General features: G+C 43.3%; 1 protein-coding gene across 1 annotated transcript; it reads left to right on the forward strand.

The window, feature by feature from the left end:
* The first annotated feature begins 15,504 nt into the window (after positions 1–15,504).
* LOC131228783 (uncharacterized) lies at positions 15,505–16,170 on the forward strand. The gene is made up of 2 exons (XM_058224650.1): positions 15,505–15,662; positions 15,745–16,170. Exons 1-2 carry the CDS (start codon positions 15,573–15,575, stop codon positions 16,168–16,170), a joined length of 516 nt encoding a protein of 171 aa, XP_058080633.1. The 5' UTR covers positions 15,505–15,572.
* Positions 16,171–17,498: the final 1,328 nt, after the last annotated feature.

The following is a 17,498-nucleotide window of genomic DNA, read 5'->3' on the forward strand; positions in this document are numbered from 1 at the left end:
TAGGTCGACGTCTACTAACCTAGCCCTAGAAATCCAAGCAAGAGCCTCCTTGCCCAGTGTAGCAGGATACTTGGGCACAACTGCCGAGGAACATTAATCAGACAAAAAAAAAAGAGAGAAAAAATGAAACAAACCAAGGAAGATTTGAGTTTGGATATACCAACATAGTTCGAAGAAAGAGGTTGGAACCCACGAACAAGACCCAAAAATTCCTGGTGCCTCCCATTCCACTGATGCTTAGAACCACTTGTTCTTCCATTTTTTTGTCGAGGTTGGGACGTTCGTGATTAAGGCCATGCCAATTCCCCGCTAAGAGGCAAAGTAATACTAACCCTCATGTAAAGGGTTGGATTTTACCTGCTAAAGGTGGAGAAACTCATTCACAATCAGCTCAGGTTGGTCAAGTTCAGACCAGAGAATGAATAAACCCACCAATGCCCTCCAGGCATTGAGGATCAGTTGCCCAGGGGCTAACCCCAAATGCGCAATGACTCGTCTCACTATCCTTTGAAGAGGGAGCATGAGACCGCACTGAAGGGCTGCCTAGAAAACAGCCACCTCGCCCTCAAGAGGATTATTTGGAAGCTCGCCTGATGAGGGAGTTCGGAGTATCACAAAATTTGGAATGTGATACCCCAACCTGATCTGCACCATGTTGGCCTTCGTCAGTGCATACCCTACTGGCCCCCTCTCCTCCAACTCTGACGAGGACCCATTGGCCTCCTCCGTCACCATGACATTTCCTCCATGTCCCATGGCTGCTCCACTAAGGACCGCTCGACCACACGGGACTCATGAGATGCCCAGAAATCCCTGCCGCTCATCATCATCAATGGCAATGGTGGGTTTGACATGGATCAAAAAACGTCTGGCCCATCATCACGCTGAGGCAACTCCCCCTAAGCTAATGGGTTCATCATCCCTCTTTTACTAATAGTGAAAAGAAGCCAAGATCCGACAAGAAAAGAAAACCAAAAGAGGAAAGAGGAGAGAGGCTAAAATGAAGCCTCACCAGTAAGAAAAGAAGGAGACCGGAACTCGCGAGGTTGCCGGAATTAACGTCGAGGATCGTTTAAGTACAGGAAGGTGGGTAGACGGGCAAAGTAATAATGCAAGTAATCCCTACTTGATTAGGATTTTCCCCTTTTATAGATGACGCAACTACCTAGCCCCTCGACGCCCATGCTTGGACACGCAGAGCTTCCCCACTCGTCAACCATCTACTCTCTGCAAAAAGTGTGATGCGTCAACGCTCTATAGGGCAGAACCCGAGCAGGCGTGCCGCCAGCGCATGTGATCTTAAGTGACGTGTAATGACTCGAGTATAATGTGTCATGATTACAAATACGCCTCGATCTTTGTGCGTGCCACCTTACCCAGCATTAATAACAAGCCAATTTGACGACCCAAGTACAACATGATCCGACCTGACCTTAATCCAACCTACTTCCCAAGCCTGCTCCACGAACTCGGAAGTAAGGGGGCTTATTGTTATGGGAAAAATGGGCCAACCAATAAAAGGTCAAGTCAGAGGGGCTAAGCGAGATCGATCAAACGGCCGACTCAGTTTAAGACCACTTTCAATCAAGGATCCAGCTCAGACTCGACTCCACGACCACCATCAAGGGTAAGTCGGGAAGCTTAAGGTCAACTAGGCCTCGTTCACCATTCATAAAGCCACCAGGTCAGCACAGTCTCAGGATAACATGACCCCGAAAGCAACGAAAACCTCATGTTGGCACAACTCCAAGTCAGCATGGCATTGTCCTCAAAAGTTCTGACTTAACTCCAACAGATCTCACCCAAGATCCCAACCAAAGATCTCAGAAGATCATCGCAAAACGAATCTCTCCGAGATCTCGAAAGATCACCGCAACACGGATCTCTTCGAGATCTCGGCTGAGGATCTCAGAAAATATCTACGACACACTCAGGATTCGAATCCCTCTACAACACGCCCTTGCTAAATAGGGAGATCTCCCTTCACGTCACCATCTTCTCTCGCCTATAGATAGGAGCACTCCTAATGGTGAAAGGTATGCAGAATCTCTCACCCAAAATCCCTTAATCCTATTAACCCAAATTCTTAGCTAACTTTGGCATCGGAGAGTTCCTTGTTTTAGCCAGGGTCTCCTTTGTCTTCCTCCTGTGCAGGTACTCAAAGGTCTATAAAGGGTGGTCCAGATTTTTGTATCAATAGTTCACATGATATAAGGGTGAGGATCCATTAAGCACGACTTAATGTAATACTTAGGTCAAAGTATTTTTAAGAAAACTATCCATCTTATCTATTAATCTAACAAAATCATCACAAAAACAGATAGAGGCGACTACATATCCATAACCATATACACTCAGAACTAATTATGGTCACCCAAGTGATGTTATGTTCATCTAAACTGTGTATATGAAATTTTTGGATCAAGCATGGGAATCAAGCCAAGATCAATATAAAGAAATTTACACATCTATTTAAAAGATGTACATAATCAGATACCAATTTACCATAACTTAACAAAATAAGCAAAGATCAACAAGTGAATCAAAGGATCAAAGACTCATCTTTCATGATCTAGAAGATTTGTCTATCGGATTTCATTTTCAATGGTCCATCTGATGATCTGATAGTAAATCTTGAGTTTAAATGGCTTAGATCGAAGCTCTAATGTATAAATCAAAGATCCAATAGTAAGATCATCCCAGATTTAGGACAGATGGTTTGGAACAAAGATCCAACGATAATATTTTCTTAAATTCAAGATAGATTATCTCGATCAAAGATCCAATAGTTAGATCTTTCAAGGTATAGGACAAATGGTCATGATCAAAGATCCAATAGTATATATTGAAGATCCAACGGTCATATCTTCCCAAATTTAAGACAAATGGTATCAATCGTTCAGTTGATGATCAGTCCCATTACGTTTCTAAAAAAAACATTTAGACCCTAAAATTTGTGATACATGTAGCATAAGAGCAATTGAATTTAAGTTGTCCAAACTATATTGTTGTTAGGGCTAGGCATCGAGTCGAGTCGGATCGAGTTAGGGCTGACCTGACTTGATTTGGTTTTTAAATAGGCTTAACTCGAACTCGAATCGACTCGGTATCAAGTCCAGCATGCCTGACCCGATCTGAGTCTAGGTCTAGCCTAGACTAATCCGGACTGAATCCGACCCGGTTAAAAGTACCGAATCAGGTTAAGTTGTGACGCAGGGAAGGACGTGAGGTCAAGCATCGTCTTCCTTAAGGGGATAACTGTTCTGAATCCATAGAACTTCTCTGGACTCCTCATAGAGACTTCTGGAATCCACGAGAAAAAGAAATAGAAATAATTTTAAGATATATAAAAGAAACTTGTTGATTGATTGACAGATGAAATAAACGAGTCTACAACCCTTTAAATAGGGATACTAAGACTAGGAAGAAGTTTAAGAATTAAACTAAACTCCCTAAAATTTGTAACTTACTATAAATAGTAAATTTTTTTTATTTATAGTAAGTGTCATATCTGGCTTAAGCACGTTATTCTCCTAATTTTTCTAAACACTTTTCATGTTGGACACAACTCCTAAAGCCCAACGGATGAAGAGTTATAATCAAACTAAAACTTATTAAAAATAGTAAAAACGAAAATAAACATGGAATTCGACCATCGATATGATGGAATCTCATAAATTCGGCATGGGTAACCTGGATATGTCAGGTTGGTTGGCTAAAGTAGCTCGTCCTACCCCAAAATCATACCTGGTACGCCAAGTAACTCATTCCGGTTTGTGAGATATGTTTATTTTAAGGTGTTGACAGTCTTGATGACTTCCGCCTTCGATAGGGCTTTCTCTAGTCCATCTTAGACATGAAAGTGTCCACGACCCGTCCTGCATCAGTCCCCTCCACTTCAAAAGAACTCATCCTTAAGTTCTCATCCTGTTTTGGTTCATTATACTCGGTCAAGTCCGCGACGTTGAAAGTCCGTGAGATCGTCATGTCATCTAGAAGATCAACAATGTAAGAGTTGTCATTGATCTTTCGAATGATTGGTACCGGTCCAATCTGCTTATTCTTCAACTTGTTATATGTCCCGGTCGAAAATCTTTCTTTGTGCAGATGGACCATAACGTGGTCGCCCACCTCAAACACTTTTTGTCGTCGATGCTTGTCCGCTTGTTCCTTGTACTTCTTGTTTGAGGCATATAGCTTGGTCTATACCTCCGCATGAATGCCCATAATCCTTTCTGCCATATGTTCTGTTGTAATGCTCATGCCTTGGAGCTTGGGTAGAGGGACCAAGTCAAGTGTGTGGCAAGGCACTCATCCGTAAATAATCTAGAATGGGGATTTCCCTATCGAGCGGTTCACCATGTTGTTAAATGCAAACTCCACTTGAGACAAGGTCAAATCCCACTGCTTAAATTTTTCTCCTGAAATACATCGAAGGAGGTTTCCCAACGTGCGATTCACAACCTCTGTTTGTCCATTAGTCTGTGGGTGGTATACGCTGCTAAATTAAAGTCGTGTATCGAATCGAGTCCACAAAGTCCGCCAAAAGCGGCTAATGAACTTCATGTCACAGTCAGAAGTAATAGTCTTAGGAACCCCGTATAGTTGCACAATCTCTCCGAAGAATAGATTCACCTTGTTTGTTGCATCAAGAGTCTTCTTGCATGGGATAAAGTGCGTCATCTTGGAGAAACGATCTACTACCACAAACACTGAATCTATGTCGTATTGTGTTCATGGGAGACCAAGCACGAAGTCCATAGATAAATCCTCCCATGGGCCGTCAGGCACAGGTAATGGGGTGTAGAGGCCCGTATTCTGAGATTGCCCCTTGGAGGTCTAACAAATATAGTAATGTTGAACTACTTTTTTCACATCACGTACCAATTGTGGCCAATAATACTACTCTTCCACAAGAGCTTGCATCTTGTCTCGCGTAAGGTGTCCACTAAGGCCACCTCCATGTAGCTCTTGATGATCTGTTCCCTTAACGAACTTTTAGGGATCCACAGTCGATTCCCCTTAAAAAGGAACCCATCTTGCATATGCAAGTCGCTAGGGTGACCTTCTTGGCATCTAACCCACGTATGCTTGATGTCATCCTTGTCGGCATATATGTCCTTGACGCGCTCAAACCTGACAACCTCATTGCTCATAGTGACTAACAAAGTTGCACAGCGACTCAGTGCATCGATTACTTTATTTTTTTTCCCAGACTTATGTTTCAGCACGAACGTAAATTCCTGCAAAAACAAAATCCACCTAGCATGCACATGGTTAATGTTAACTTGACTATTAATGAATTTGAGAGCTTGATGATCTGTGTAAAGTATAAATTCCCTTTGAATCAAATAATGTTGCTAGTGTCGCAGTGCCTAGACCACTGCATACAATTCGATCTCATATGTAGACCACTTCTTGTGGGTATTGCTAAGTTTCTCACTGTAAAAGGCTACTGGCTTACCTTCTAGAGACAAAACTCCCCCAATTCTGACATATGAGGCATCACATTCAACTTCAAACAGTTTGTTAAAATTGGGAAGTACAAGAGCCGGGGTTGTGGATAACCTGTGCTTAATTTCAGCAAAGCTCCTGTCGGCTTCGTTGGTCCACTTAAACTGCCCCTTCTTCATGCAATCCGTGATTGGTGACACAATGATACTAAAATTCATCACGAATCGACAATAGAATGTTGTCAGTCCATGAAAGATTCGTACTTCATAAATATTTGTGGGAATCGGCCATTCCCTAATTGCCTTCACCTTTTACTCATCCACCCGAATGCCCATGGATATCATGACAAAGCCCAAAAATAAAAGACTATCGGTCATGAACTTGCACTTTTTAAAATTGAGATACAGTTTATTTTCAGTGAGCACTTGAAGGACCTTCTTGAGGTGTTCCATATGGGTGGTTTCATCTTGACTATATATTAAAATATCGTTGAAATAAACCACAACGAACTGCCCAATGAAAGATTTCAGAACTTGGTTCATTAATGTGCTAGGAACGTTTGAAAGACCGAAGGTCATGACCATCCATTCGTACAATCCTTCCCTGGTCTTAAAGGCTGTTTTTCACTCATCACCCGGCCGTATGTGAATCTGATGGTAGTCACTCCTTAGATCCAATCTAAAGAATAATTTCGCGCCCACAAGAATGTCCAATATATCATCCAACTGTGGTATCAGAAACCTATACTTTATACTGATCTTGTTAATGGCTCAGATGTTGACACACACGCACCAACTCCCATCTTTCTTAGGAGTTAATAGAATTGGTATGGCGCATGGGCTCATGCTTTGTCGGATAAGACCCTTATGGATATGCTCCTCCACTTGTCCTTGTAGAAATTCACACTCCTTCAGACTCATCTGATAGTGAGGACGATTGGGTAAGCTAGAGCCAGGGACAAGATCGATATGGTGTTGGATATCTCGAATGGAGGTAATCCATCGGGAAGGTCATCAGGTCAAATTTCTTTAAACTCATGCAGTAAGGGTTTTAGTTCATCAGGGATGTTGGTGGGATCAAGTTCTTTCCCTTTTACAATTAGTGCATAGGCCTGTCCTGTTTCTTTGGATTCCTCCACGAAGTCCCATATGGTTAAGAGGAAACAACCCTCCACTTTAGAAGTTTCAGGTAGTCTCTCTGGATCCATAGGGGCCAATATGGTTTTCTGACCGTCCTTAACAAAAATATATACATTATATCTCCCTTTATGAGTGGCGTCACGATCGAATTTTCAGGGTCGATCAAGTAGTATGTGACATGCTTCCTTGTCAACCACATCGCATACTACTTCATCCTTATAACATTTGCCGATTAAAAAGGATATGGTGCACAGTTCAGTTACCTTTGTTTTACTAACCTTCTTGATCCAACCGATCATATATGGGGAGGGATGACACTCCATTTTCAATTGCAATTTTTCTACCATTACCCTGAAGATAATGTTCTCGCTGCTCCCATTGTTAATGATCACATCACAAACTTTTCGATTCACCATACACCTAGTTCGAAAGATATTATGTCGTTGTGGGTGTACTTCTTTCCTTAACGCATACAATAGTCACCTCACAACGAGCGATTCTCCATGATCTTGTTAGACCCAACCTGACTCATTTGTCTCATCTTCTGTGGCATGCTCTGGTTCCTCAATACCCAGATCCTCGTCGGCGTTTTTAGCAGTATCATCATTGATGGCGAGGTTCGCCACTTATCACTGGGGACAAGTATTTGATAAGTGACTCGGCTGGCCACAACGAAAGCAATGGTCCGGCCTTAGCTGAGCATAGGGGTTAGGGATCCTGCTTGGGCTAGCAGTAGTCGATACACCCTTTTGGGGCCTAGTTTATCCGCTTCCTTGATCCCGGTTCATGGGTGTAAGAGGTTGAGTGCATGCTCCCATGGGCTCCTTTCCCTTAGGCTGTGGGGCTCCCTGGGGTGAACTTGCCACGGTGACCCTTGCGGTAGGATAGGTCCCTATGTTAGGACATTCAAGCTGCACTTTCGCCCAGGTAACCAACTTGATTGCATCATTCATCATCCAAACGGACTACATCTGGACCCAATCTTGGATCGCCATATGCAATCCATCGTTGAATCGGGTGACTAACTGTGATTCAGTCTCAACCAAATCGTTACTTGCCCCCAAGCGGTAGAATTCTTCTGCGTATTCTCTCACTAGCCGACTACCCTGTCGATAATTTTGGTATTGTTGGAATAATACCTGATCGTAGTCACTAGGGAGGAATCGGGTGAGTAGTAGTTGCTTCATCCGCTGCCATGTGCAGATTGATGTTTTTGTTTGTCTGGTCCATGCAAGTTGCAATTGTTCCTATTAAGCTGAAGCTCCGCTCTTCAACTTGTAGGCCGCAAGTTTGACATTTTTTACTTCAGGGATGTCCATATAGTCGAAGAATCGCTCAACTTCAGAAAGTTAATCAAGGAAATCCTCAATGTGTAGTTGGCCATTGAAACTAAGAATATCGACCCTCATCTTGAACTCTCGATCTACTCGATCGCCGCCTTATCTGGGATATTGGAGGATTATGTCGTCGATCTTCTCCTCGCTGGATCCCCCTTCCTTAAGAATGATCCTTTGATGCGTTGCTGACACTATCCCACGATCAGGGCGATTACGAGTTTCAACAATTGGTGGAGGAGGATTACCACCAGGAACACGGAGTTGCCCTATGGCCTCCGTCATGAGAGCGATGGAAACCTGCAACCCTTGTATGGCTTATCGATTCTCTCGTTGTGCTACTTCGAAAGCCGCTAAAAGATGACCCCATAGAGCACCATCCACAGGATTGTTGCCCGACCTATCGTTGGAAGCCATAGATCCGAGGACAATCCTCGCTCTGATACCAAATTGATGCAGGGAAGGACGTGAGGTCGAGCACAGTTTTCCTCAGGGGGATAACTGTTCCGAATCCACGGAACTTCTCTGGACTCCTCACAGAGACTTCTCGAATCCACGAGGAAAAGAAATAGAAATAATTTTAAGATATATGAAAGAAACTTGTTGATTGATTGATAGATGAAATAAACGAGTCTACAACTCTTTAAATAGGGATACCGACTAGGAAGAATTTTAAGAATTAAACTATAACTAAAACTCCCAAAAATTCGTAACTTACTATAAATAGTAAATTTTCTATTTATAGTAAGTGTCTTATGTGGCTTAACCACGTTATTCTCCTAATTTTTCTAAACACTTTTCATGTTAGACACAACTCCTAAAGCCAAACGGATGAAGAGTTATAATCAAACTAAAACTTACTAAAAATAGTAAAAATGGAAATAAACATGGAATTCGACCATCGATCTGATGGAATCTTACAAATTTGGCATGGGTAACCTAAAAATACTGGGTTGGTTGGCTAAAGTAGCTTGTCCTACCCCAAAATCATATATGGTACCTCGAGTAACTCATTCTAGTTTGCGAGATATGCTTGTTTTAAGGTTCTAATGGTCTTGATGACTTCTGCCTCCAATCGGGCCTTCTCTAGTCCATCCTGGACATGAAAATGTCCACGACCCACTCTACATCAAGTTGGAACTGAGTCTGAAAAGGCGAGCTTAAGAAGTCCTAGGGGGTGAATAGGACTATACCAAATAATCGAATAAAGAGCTGAATAATAAATAAATCAAAGATCTCAATCGCACAAGTATTGAAACGTTGATTCAAACTGATTCGTAGGACAACCTTTACCCAAAAAAGTTTAGGCAGGACAACCTTATTTCACGAATGTGATAAGAATCAAAATTCCAAACTAAGCAACAATAAATAAAACTATCTATTACAAACATTCACCACTTTAGCATAAAAGAAATTACAACCATTCACCACAAAAATAATAAAAACATTCACCACAACACCAAGAATTATAGTGCTTCGGTGTGTCAACAACTGTTCTCAAGCAGCCACACCTACTCCACTCCCAAGATTACTAACCACGTAATCCCAGCTTTCACTGTGAATAAGGTTTTCACAGGTTCACCTTAAAACCTGATACAGTTGTGATTTTATCGGGCTATCACAAATAAAGAACCCCTCACTTAGATTTTCTCACTTATCTCAGAAAAACCAACTCTAAGATTTTCTAACTATCTCAGAAAAACCAAATATAAAATGTAAATGTATACTTATCTTCACCGCAGAAGAAGCTGTAGCCGTAGAACCACTTTTCTTGAATAATGAATGCCAATGTTCAGTCCGATAGAAAAGGTCCAGGGTTTTATTGATTTTAATTAAATTTAAAATAATGGCTACTTGTATTAATTCCTTTAAATCTCAAAAAAAAGAGTATTCCCTCTCTTTTTAGAATCAGAATGATAGAATTAGAGATTAAGGAATTAAATAAAAAAGCTATAAAATGATTTATAAGTACCGCTTGATAGCTTGACAATAACTGAGGTTTCTCTCTCTTGCAAAAGGATTTTGATAGACTTCAATTGTATTTTCGGATTGAGAAAGAACCTCTATTTATAGGCAAAGAAGTTGTTGCTTCGACTCGTCTAAGCACCAGATTTAGTTCCAACAAATTTTCAATTTTGAGCGAGATAAGATATAATAGATCTTCAACTGGTCGAAGGTGGTCTTCGACTAGCCGAACATGGTCTTCGACTGTCGAAAAGCCAAAAATTCGAACTGAATTGGACACTGGACTTCGAGCCGAGGAACGCTCGACTGGTCGAAGAGGGTTCTTCGACTGGTCGAGGAATCCACTCGACTAGTTGAAGATCCAATAGAATTTCCATTTCATTTCGGCTTAAACTAGGACTAGTCGAGAAATTCCTAGACTAGTCGAACCACAACTTGGGCTGGTCAAAACTCAACCAAATATAAGTATAAAAACCCAATTTAAAATATATTTTGAAAGCACCTAAACCTAAGGTCTTTCTAGAGTTTATAATACCTGTATGGACTGAACTTCATTGCCTTGAAGTATATTAGAGACTTGAACATCTCGTAAGAGCTTGATCTTCTACTAGAACTTAAGTAGATCAAGCTTATTTGTCAACTTGAGCTTGAGCTTGATCTTCAACTTGAGCTTGAGCTTAGTTTTCAACTTGAGCTTGAGCTTAATCTTCAACTTGAGCTTAAGCTTGGTTTTCAACTTGAAGATCACTTGCTAAGAAGTTTTGACTAAATGAAATTTAACAAACAAGGTGTGAATCATGCTTTGAACATTATAGCACTTACAAAGTCAGATCGAGAGAGAGAGAGAGAGGAGGGTGGTGGTGGTGGTGGGTGGCTGCTAGGCTTGGAAGAGGAGGATGAGGGTTCGGGTCCTTACCTCAATGGCAGACTCTGAGGAGTTTCAACATGAGGCCTTGGGTTCGAAACCCATGTGTGGTGAAATCCCACTACGATGTGTGCATGGGGCATGTGTCGGGTGTGTGTGTAAAAAAAAAAAAAAGAGGGAGGGAGAGAGAGAGAGAGAGTTTGGGATCGGGTTGGGTTAGGTGCAGCGGGTAAGGTTTGAGATAGTTAAAAATTAGAGTTTTTTATTATACATAAACTTGTGGACACTAGAAATTGGGGCCCACGTCAGCTCTGGCATTTGATTCGATTTGATGATAGGGGGATTAGGCTGATATGTACGTGTTGGAGACGCCACTAGCCGATAAATCTCAGAATCCCGCGGTCGGCTAGAACCGTAGAATATGTAAGGTTGGAGAAGTTTGAAGACTTCCCTCCCTCAAATTGACTCCTGATCTGCGATTCGAGATTCCGGGTAAGGGACCTCGGTTACAGAGAGGGAAGGTGTTAGGCACCCTCTCTGTCCGTACAAGTGTACAGTCTCTACTTAGTGTGATAAAATACTCTCAAGGGAAGATGGATGTTGTGGTTGATATAAGACTAGGTGCACACACAGATTTTTTGATATGACAAGATCCGAAGCCTCGGCAAGCCACAGAGCATACATCCATAGTGTGTCTAGAAGGCATATGTAATGATGCTTATGCCAAGAGGTAGGAAAAATGGACTAGACTACTAGGAATTACTAATGTGACAGGATCTGTAGTACGGCAAGTCACAGAGCATACGTTCGCTAGAAGTCTAGAGGAGCAAGGGGTTAAGAAGGGAGTAAATGTCATGATGGTGTATGAGATGAGTGGATCCTTGGCTTTAGACTTGGATAGGCTAGAACATGGATTGAACCATGACCAACATGGGCTAGGCTAGAAGAGTCCAGAGGAAAGGCTATGGGGTGGCTAAAGGATCAAATCTTAGGGGCTTAGGAGCTCCTTCCCTCTCCTTCCCTCTCTTCCTCTCTCTCTTTCTCTCTCCCTTTCTCTTTCTCTCACTCTCTTGGATGTGGAGATGGTTGATGTGTTGTTGTTGAAAATGAGAGGAGGAGAGGGTTATTTATAGCCTTCTCCAATGGCACTGCGGTAATTGTGAGGTTTAGGAGGGGTAAAAGCTGAGGTGGCAAGTGGTGATTGGTTGAGGAGAGAGAATTGTCAGGTGTCGCGCTCACATTGGCTCTTGGGCATGGTAAAATGGTAAATAGGATCAGATAGGGGGGTAATTCCTGGAGAAAGTTGACTTTCGACGTTCTGCCAGCTGTTACTCGGAGGACACATGCGTTCGGCGAACGGAGATAATCGGAGTACCGCCGACGGTAGTCAAACTACCGCCCAGGCCAGGCTCAGGCTGGGCCCAAACATGCAGTCCTCGTGTGGCGCACTGGTTTGTCCGGTGGTCCTTTTTTGGGTTTTTGGCTCGGCCGGGCGTATTTCTAAGCTAGGTTTGCTCGAATAGATCCTAGATTTGGGATTTTGGGCTGGGTTTGGGAGGTTCTAAGGGTTTGGATTAGGGTTTTGGATTTGGGTAGGGTTTAGATTAGGGTTTCGGGTTCGGGTAGGGTTTGGATTAGGGTTTCAGGTTCGGGTATGGTTCGGATCAGGGTTTCAGGTTTGAATTGTTGATCATGGCCTGGATTGTCCTTGCCTCTTCAAGATGTTAGCCTGGGTGGGGTGTCTACAGATCGTCAAAGTGGTTAGCTGCCCTACGCGTTGGTGCGGCCTTACGGGGAACTCACTACGCCGACTTGGACTCGATCAAATTTTACGAACATCCTGGACTAGGTATGTGCAGGTAATCTTTTACCATGCAATCTTTTAATTCTGATACTTTGGATACTATGGATTGTTGTCACTTTGAGTTAATTATTCTTCCTAGAAATGGATCCACTCATTTCTACTAGCACTTGTACGACTGTCCAAATATAGAGATCGGGCCAATCGTACATGTATCATGTACGGATACGACCATCCTCCGGGGAAACCGGAAGAGATCGAATCTTATTTAGTTGTTTGCACTGACTGCAACTGGAGAATATGGAAGATTCCTCAGTGTACTGCGCACTGTGTGTGAGTTTTTAAAAAAAAATTGTTTGAAAAGTAATTCCTTTGGAACTAGACTCCTTAGGGATTTTATTTGAAATATTTTTGGATTTTTGAAAAATATCTGTTCGATCTCTCAGGTGGGCGCCGTCGTTCGGTTTTTATAATAAATTGACAGATGGCCTCCACTAATAAATTAATGGGGCTAATGGTTGAAATATTTTTGGATTTTTGAAAGATCTGTCTAATTTGCGGATGGTCATGATCGTCTAGTTTTATTGTACGGTGTAGATTAAACAGTCAGATGGCCTCCACTAATAATGGGGCATTGAGTACAATTTATTTACATTTTTTCCCTTTTCTCCTTTTTTTTTGGCAATTTCCAGCAATTTCCTGGTGCACTTTATCAAGATTCTCATTTTCTTGTGAGATATTGAATCTCTCGTGAGATTTTGAGATGGAATCATGGAATCTTTACTTTTTACTTTTTTATATTTTCTTGAGGTATTACCTAATGGATCAAAGGGACATTCGAGCATCCCATCATTACATAAGGGGCAAGCTCGCTAACCCATGCAAAATTCGGTCGGGCGTCAGTCGGACTGCCACCAGCGTCAGTCGGACTGCCGCCAGCGGCAGTCCGATTACCGTTGGTCCGGGCCTTTGTCTGGTGGTCCGGGCTATGCACTGGTCCAAACAGTGTGTCTTTCTTTCCTATTTCTTCTCCTTCCAAGGACGTCCAGGGACGCCAATGTAGCTCCCTTGAGTGTTTTCTGACCATTGATCTTTGTGATTTTCCATTATCCTTCTTTTTCCTTCAAATCCAAGTGGATGATCTTGAATCTTTGCTTGTGTTTTGCTTGGAGTTTGGTTAGATTTTCTTTATGAAAGACTTGATGCAGCCTTGGATCTCCTTTTAAGCTTAGCGAGGCCATGATCAGGACCATTGGACATTTTAGCCAGATCTTTACCATTGGATCTTGCAGGATTTTTTATTTTGGGCCATAGGGATGGTTGAATTTTTTGTTTTTTGTTGCATATATATTTTTTGTTTTCTTTGTTAGAGTGGGGTGTGATAAGAAAGGCGGCCCCACTCTTTTATTTAGTTTTTGTCTTTCTTTTTCTTCTTCTTTTTTGTTTGTTTGTTTGTTTGTTTTCTTCTTCTTCTTTTGAATGATCTAGACCATAAGATGGGTGATTTGGGACCCACTTGAGCACTTTTATGGTATGGATCTTGATGGCGGGCCGTTATTTGTGGTACATCCAATGTAATTTATTTGATTTGATGTATGGATGAATTTCCTTGAGTGGGCCTCAAATCATGATTCTGATTTGGCCTAGTTGAGGTGGACCTTGATTTAGAGATGTGGTCCCTGGATGTGATTTCATGGACTCTTATGGGAAATGAGCCTTAAGAAATGGTTTGGGCTTTTTGAAAGACGGGCCTTGAAATTGGGCTTTGGAGACGGCCTTTGGAAAATGGGCCTTTGGAAAATGGGGCTTTGGGATGGGCCTTTGGAATGGGCCTTGAAATTGGGCCTTTGGAATGGGTTTTGGAAAATGGGCCTTTGGAATGGGCTTTGAAATTGGGCCTTTGGAATGGGTTTTTGGAAAATGGGCCTTTAGAATGGGCCTTGAGAATGGGCTTTGGAAAATGGACCTTGACTTTAAGCTTTGAATTTTGACTTGGACTTTAAGTTAGGTTCTTTTTTTTCTTTTTCTTTTTTCAGTTTTTGGGGCTTTTGTCTTTTAAGTTTGACATTAAGGAGGTGCTTACCTATGGGTTTTGCTTGTGTAGCATGCCTCGTCATGGTAGGAATGGCGCTAGCTCTTCCCGTCAGTCAGTCAATCCTTGTTTTGTGCCTCCTAAGGGTCGTCATTTATCTAATGTGGCTCGTGAGGGTGGTGCTCCTGCGATCCTGAGGGGTCGGGGAGTCAGGACTCACTGGCCAGATTGGTTCCATGACCCTTAGCCTCTATTTTTTGATGTGTTGGAGCACACTCCATTTGCCAGTCTATTCTAGGTTCGTCTGAGCAAGATGAACATATCTCTCCTATCGGCTTTGACGGAGCGGTGGCACGCTGGGACTCATACCTTTCATCTGCCCTTCGGAGAGTGGGGGGTCACCACATATGATATCTATATGCAGCTGGGCCGTAAGTATGATGAGGGATCTGTCCCTTTTGAGGATGACCTCCCGATACCTTCTGAGGATGATTAGATGAGTCTGCTAGGGATGATGCCGGATGCTTCAGATTTTTTCAGCCATCGGTTCAGGTTGCTCTGGCTATCATCAAACTTTGCCCAGCGTATCCTTGAGACCGAGGCCACAGCCATCGTGAAGGCCCGCACCCTAATACTGTACACTATGGGAGCGATGATCTTCTACCACGGGAATGAGCTGGAGAGTTCCCGTCTATCGACGTTGGTGGCAGATATCACCTTCCTCACACCATACAATTGGAATGCGACTCTCCTCGCCCATCTGTATGAAGGACTGGACAAGGCCAATCGCTGCATCAGAAGGTCTCTGACTGGCTTTTATCCGGTCGTTGAGGTATCCTTTGAATATGTTCCTTCACGTTTTTCGGCTTTGAGATGATTGGGGTCGACTTCTGACTATGATCGCATGTAGGTGTGCTTTTTCGACCATTTCCCTCACTTGGCGCCCACTCTGATCGATCATTCGCCTCCTTTTCCTCGCACGATGCTATGGTACAAGGATAACCGCAGCCACATGTGCATGTTTTCTGATCTTGCTTTGAGGTCGAACATAGATGCCCTGGTCCCTGATGATGTAAGTCACTGCCCTGTCCTGTGTTACCCTATGTAGTTTTGCTCTGTACTATTTGATTTATGTACACCCTTTACTTTTTCAGTTTCATACTCGGCCATACTTTCGATCAAACGCGGCCCTTCCTCCTGCTACCCAGGAGGCTTTTCAGGGTTTGAGGCGGCGACATATCCTGGAAGACCCTCGAGTGACGAAGTGGTACCTTGGCGAGAGGCTCTTTTGGCAGTTGGATGGGAGTCTGCTCGTTTCGTTCAGTCCCCCAACTGGTCCATCTGACTGGAGAGTGGTGCCTGAGCAAGAGTTGGCTGCTGCTTTGGAGGGCTTTGATGCTAGTGCCTTTGTGGACCCAACGAGGGAGTATAGCTCCTGGTGCAAGCAGTATGGTATCGGCCACATACCGCAGCATGCTTATTCCCCCCGTGATGGTGCGCGCTTCGCCGGTGGAGGTCTTCTGAGGCCGCATGTCCGCCGAAAGGGTAGAGATGAATATATACCTGACGAGGATGACTAGTTCCTATTGTATCATGTGATCTGTATGCTCGTTTTGTACAACATTTCTTAAACATATATAAAAAAACTTTCTCGCCTACCTTCTCTGCCCTTAGACTCTTGAAACATTGTTGTTGATGGCCCAAACAGTTTTTTCGGAGATGAATTGGGCTCCAGAGTTTCAGAATCGGACCCTAAGTTTGATTGTGTGCGATTATGGGCAGGGACGGCAGTTGGACTACCGCTGGTCCGACTACCACCAGTTGACTTTTGCCTGTTCCCCTGTCTTGTCAAGTGCAGTAGTGATACAGGGATGTCAGTACCTACAATGGTACTTTGAGTACCACTAGCGGTATTTCGATTACTGCCTCTATCCATCTTTTCTTCCAATAAATCCTCTTCTTCTCTATACATTCTTTAGCACCTTTCTGGACATTCTTTCTCCGCCCTGACCTTCGAATCCATCTCTTTTGTCCTCTTTTTCTTTCCTTTGTCTTTTCTCCTCTTTGTCTTTTCCTCCTTGTCCTTTATGGCTGGTCATGATGAGAATGTTGGTGGGTCCATGAATGAAGGGGAGATGGGTGGGGGTTTTGGAATTTATGGTAATGGAAGCTCTTTTATAGATGGGTTGATGGAGGTTGGTGATGGAGAGGTTAATGCCATTTATGGCATGATTCCTACCACCATTAATGGAGGGTATGAGGTTGGATTGGATGGGATGGATGGGCTTGATGGATTTGATAGGTTTGTTGGTGTGGATAGATTTGATGTTTCCATGCCTAGTGGGTCATCGAGTGTTGGGATTGTAGAACCATCGGATGATGTGGATGGTGTTGGAGGGGTGGTGGACAGTCCAGACCTTGGTGAGTCACTTTTGGGTGTCGGAGATGCTATGTTGATGGGAGTGGATGGTGTGGATGGGATAGATCAGGTCCAGATGGGTGGCGGGCCCCACTTTGGTGGTTCGAGCGATTTGGATCTGGTAGGCGATGGACTCTTTGCAGTTGGCTTGGGTCAGATATTTGGTGCAGACTTCGAGGTAGTGATGGGACAGGCGGTTGTTGTCGGGGATCAAGGTATTGGTCCAGTCAGCTACTGGGATACTTTAGGCGTTGCAGCTCTTGGGGCATGTGCTTTCTAGACTGCTCCTGATGTGGCGATCATTGGCGGCTCGGGCCCACCTGTTGCAACTTTTCAGGACACTCTACGGGAAGTGATGGGTGAGTCTGGTTTCTTCCGTCACCATGAGATAGATCTGTTGGATGAGGGGATGTTAATCTTCGATGATTCTCTTGTTGACCCGGGGTTCCAGATTGTAGAGGGTGTGCCTGTTTAGACTTACCGACTACA

The sequence above is a fragment of the Magnolia sinica genome, chromosome 16, assembly GCF_029962835.1.
Source record: "Magnolia sinica isolate HGM2019 chromosome 16, MsV1, whole genome shotgun sequence".
NCBI classification, from domain to species: Eukaryota; Viridiplantae; Streptophyta; class Magnoliopsida; order Magnoliales; family Magnoliaceae; genus Magnolia; species Magnolia sinica.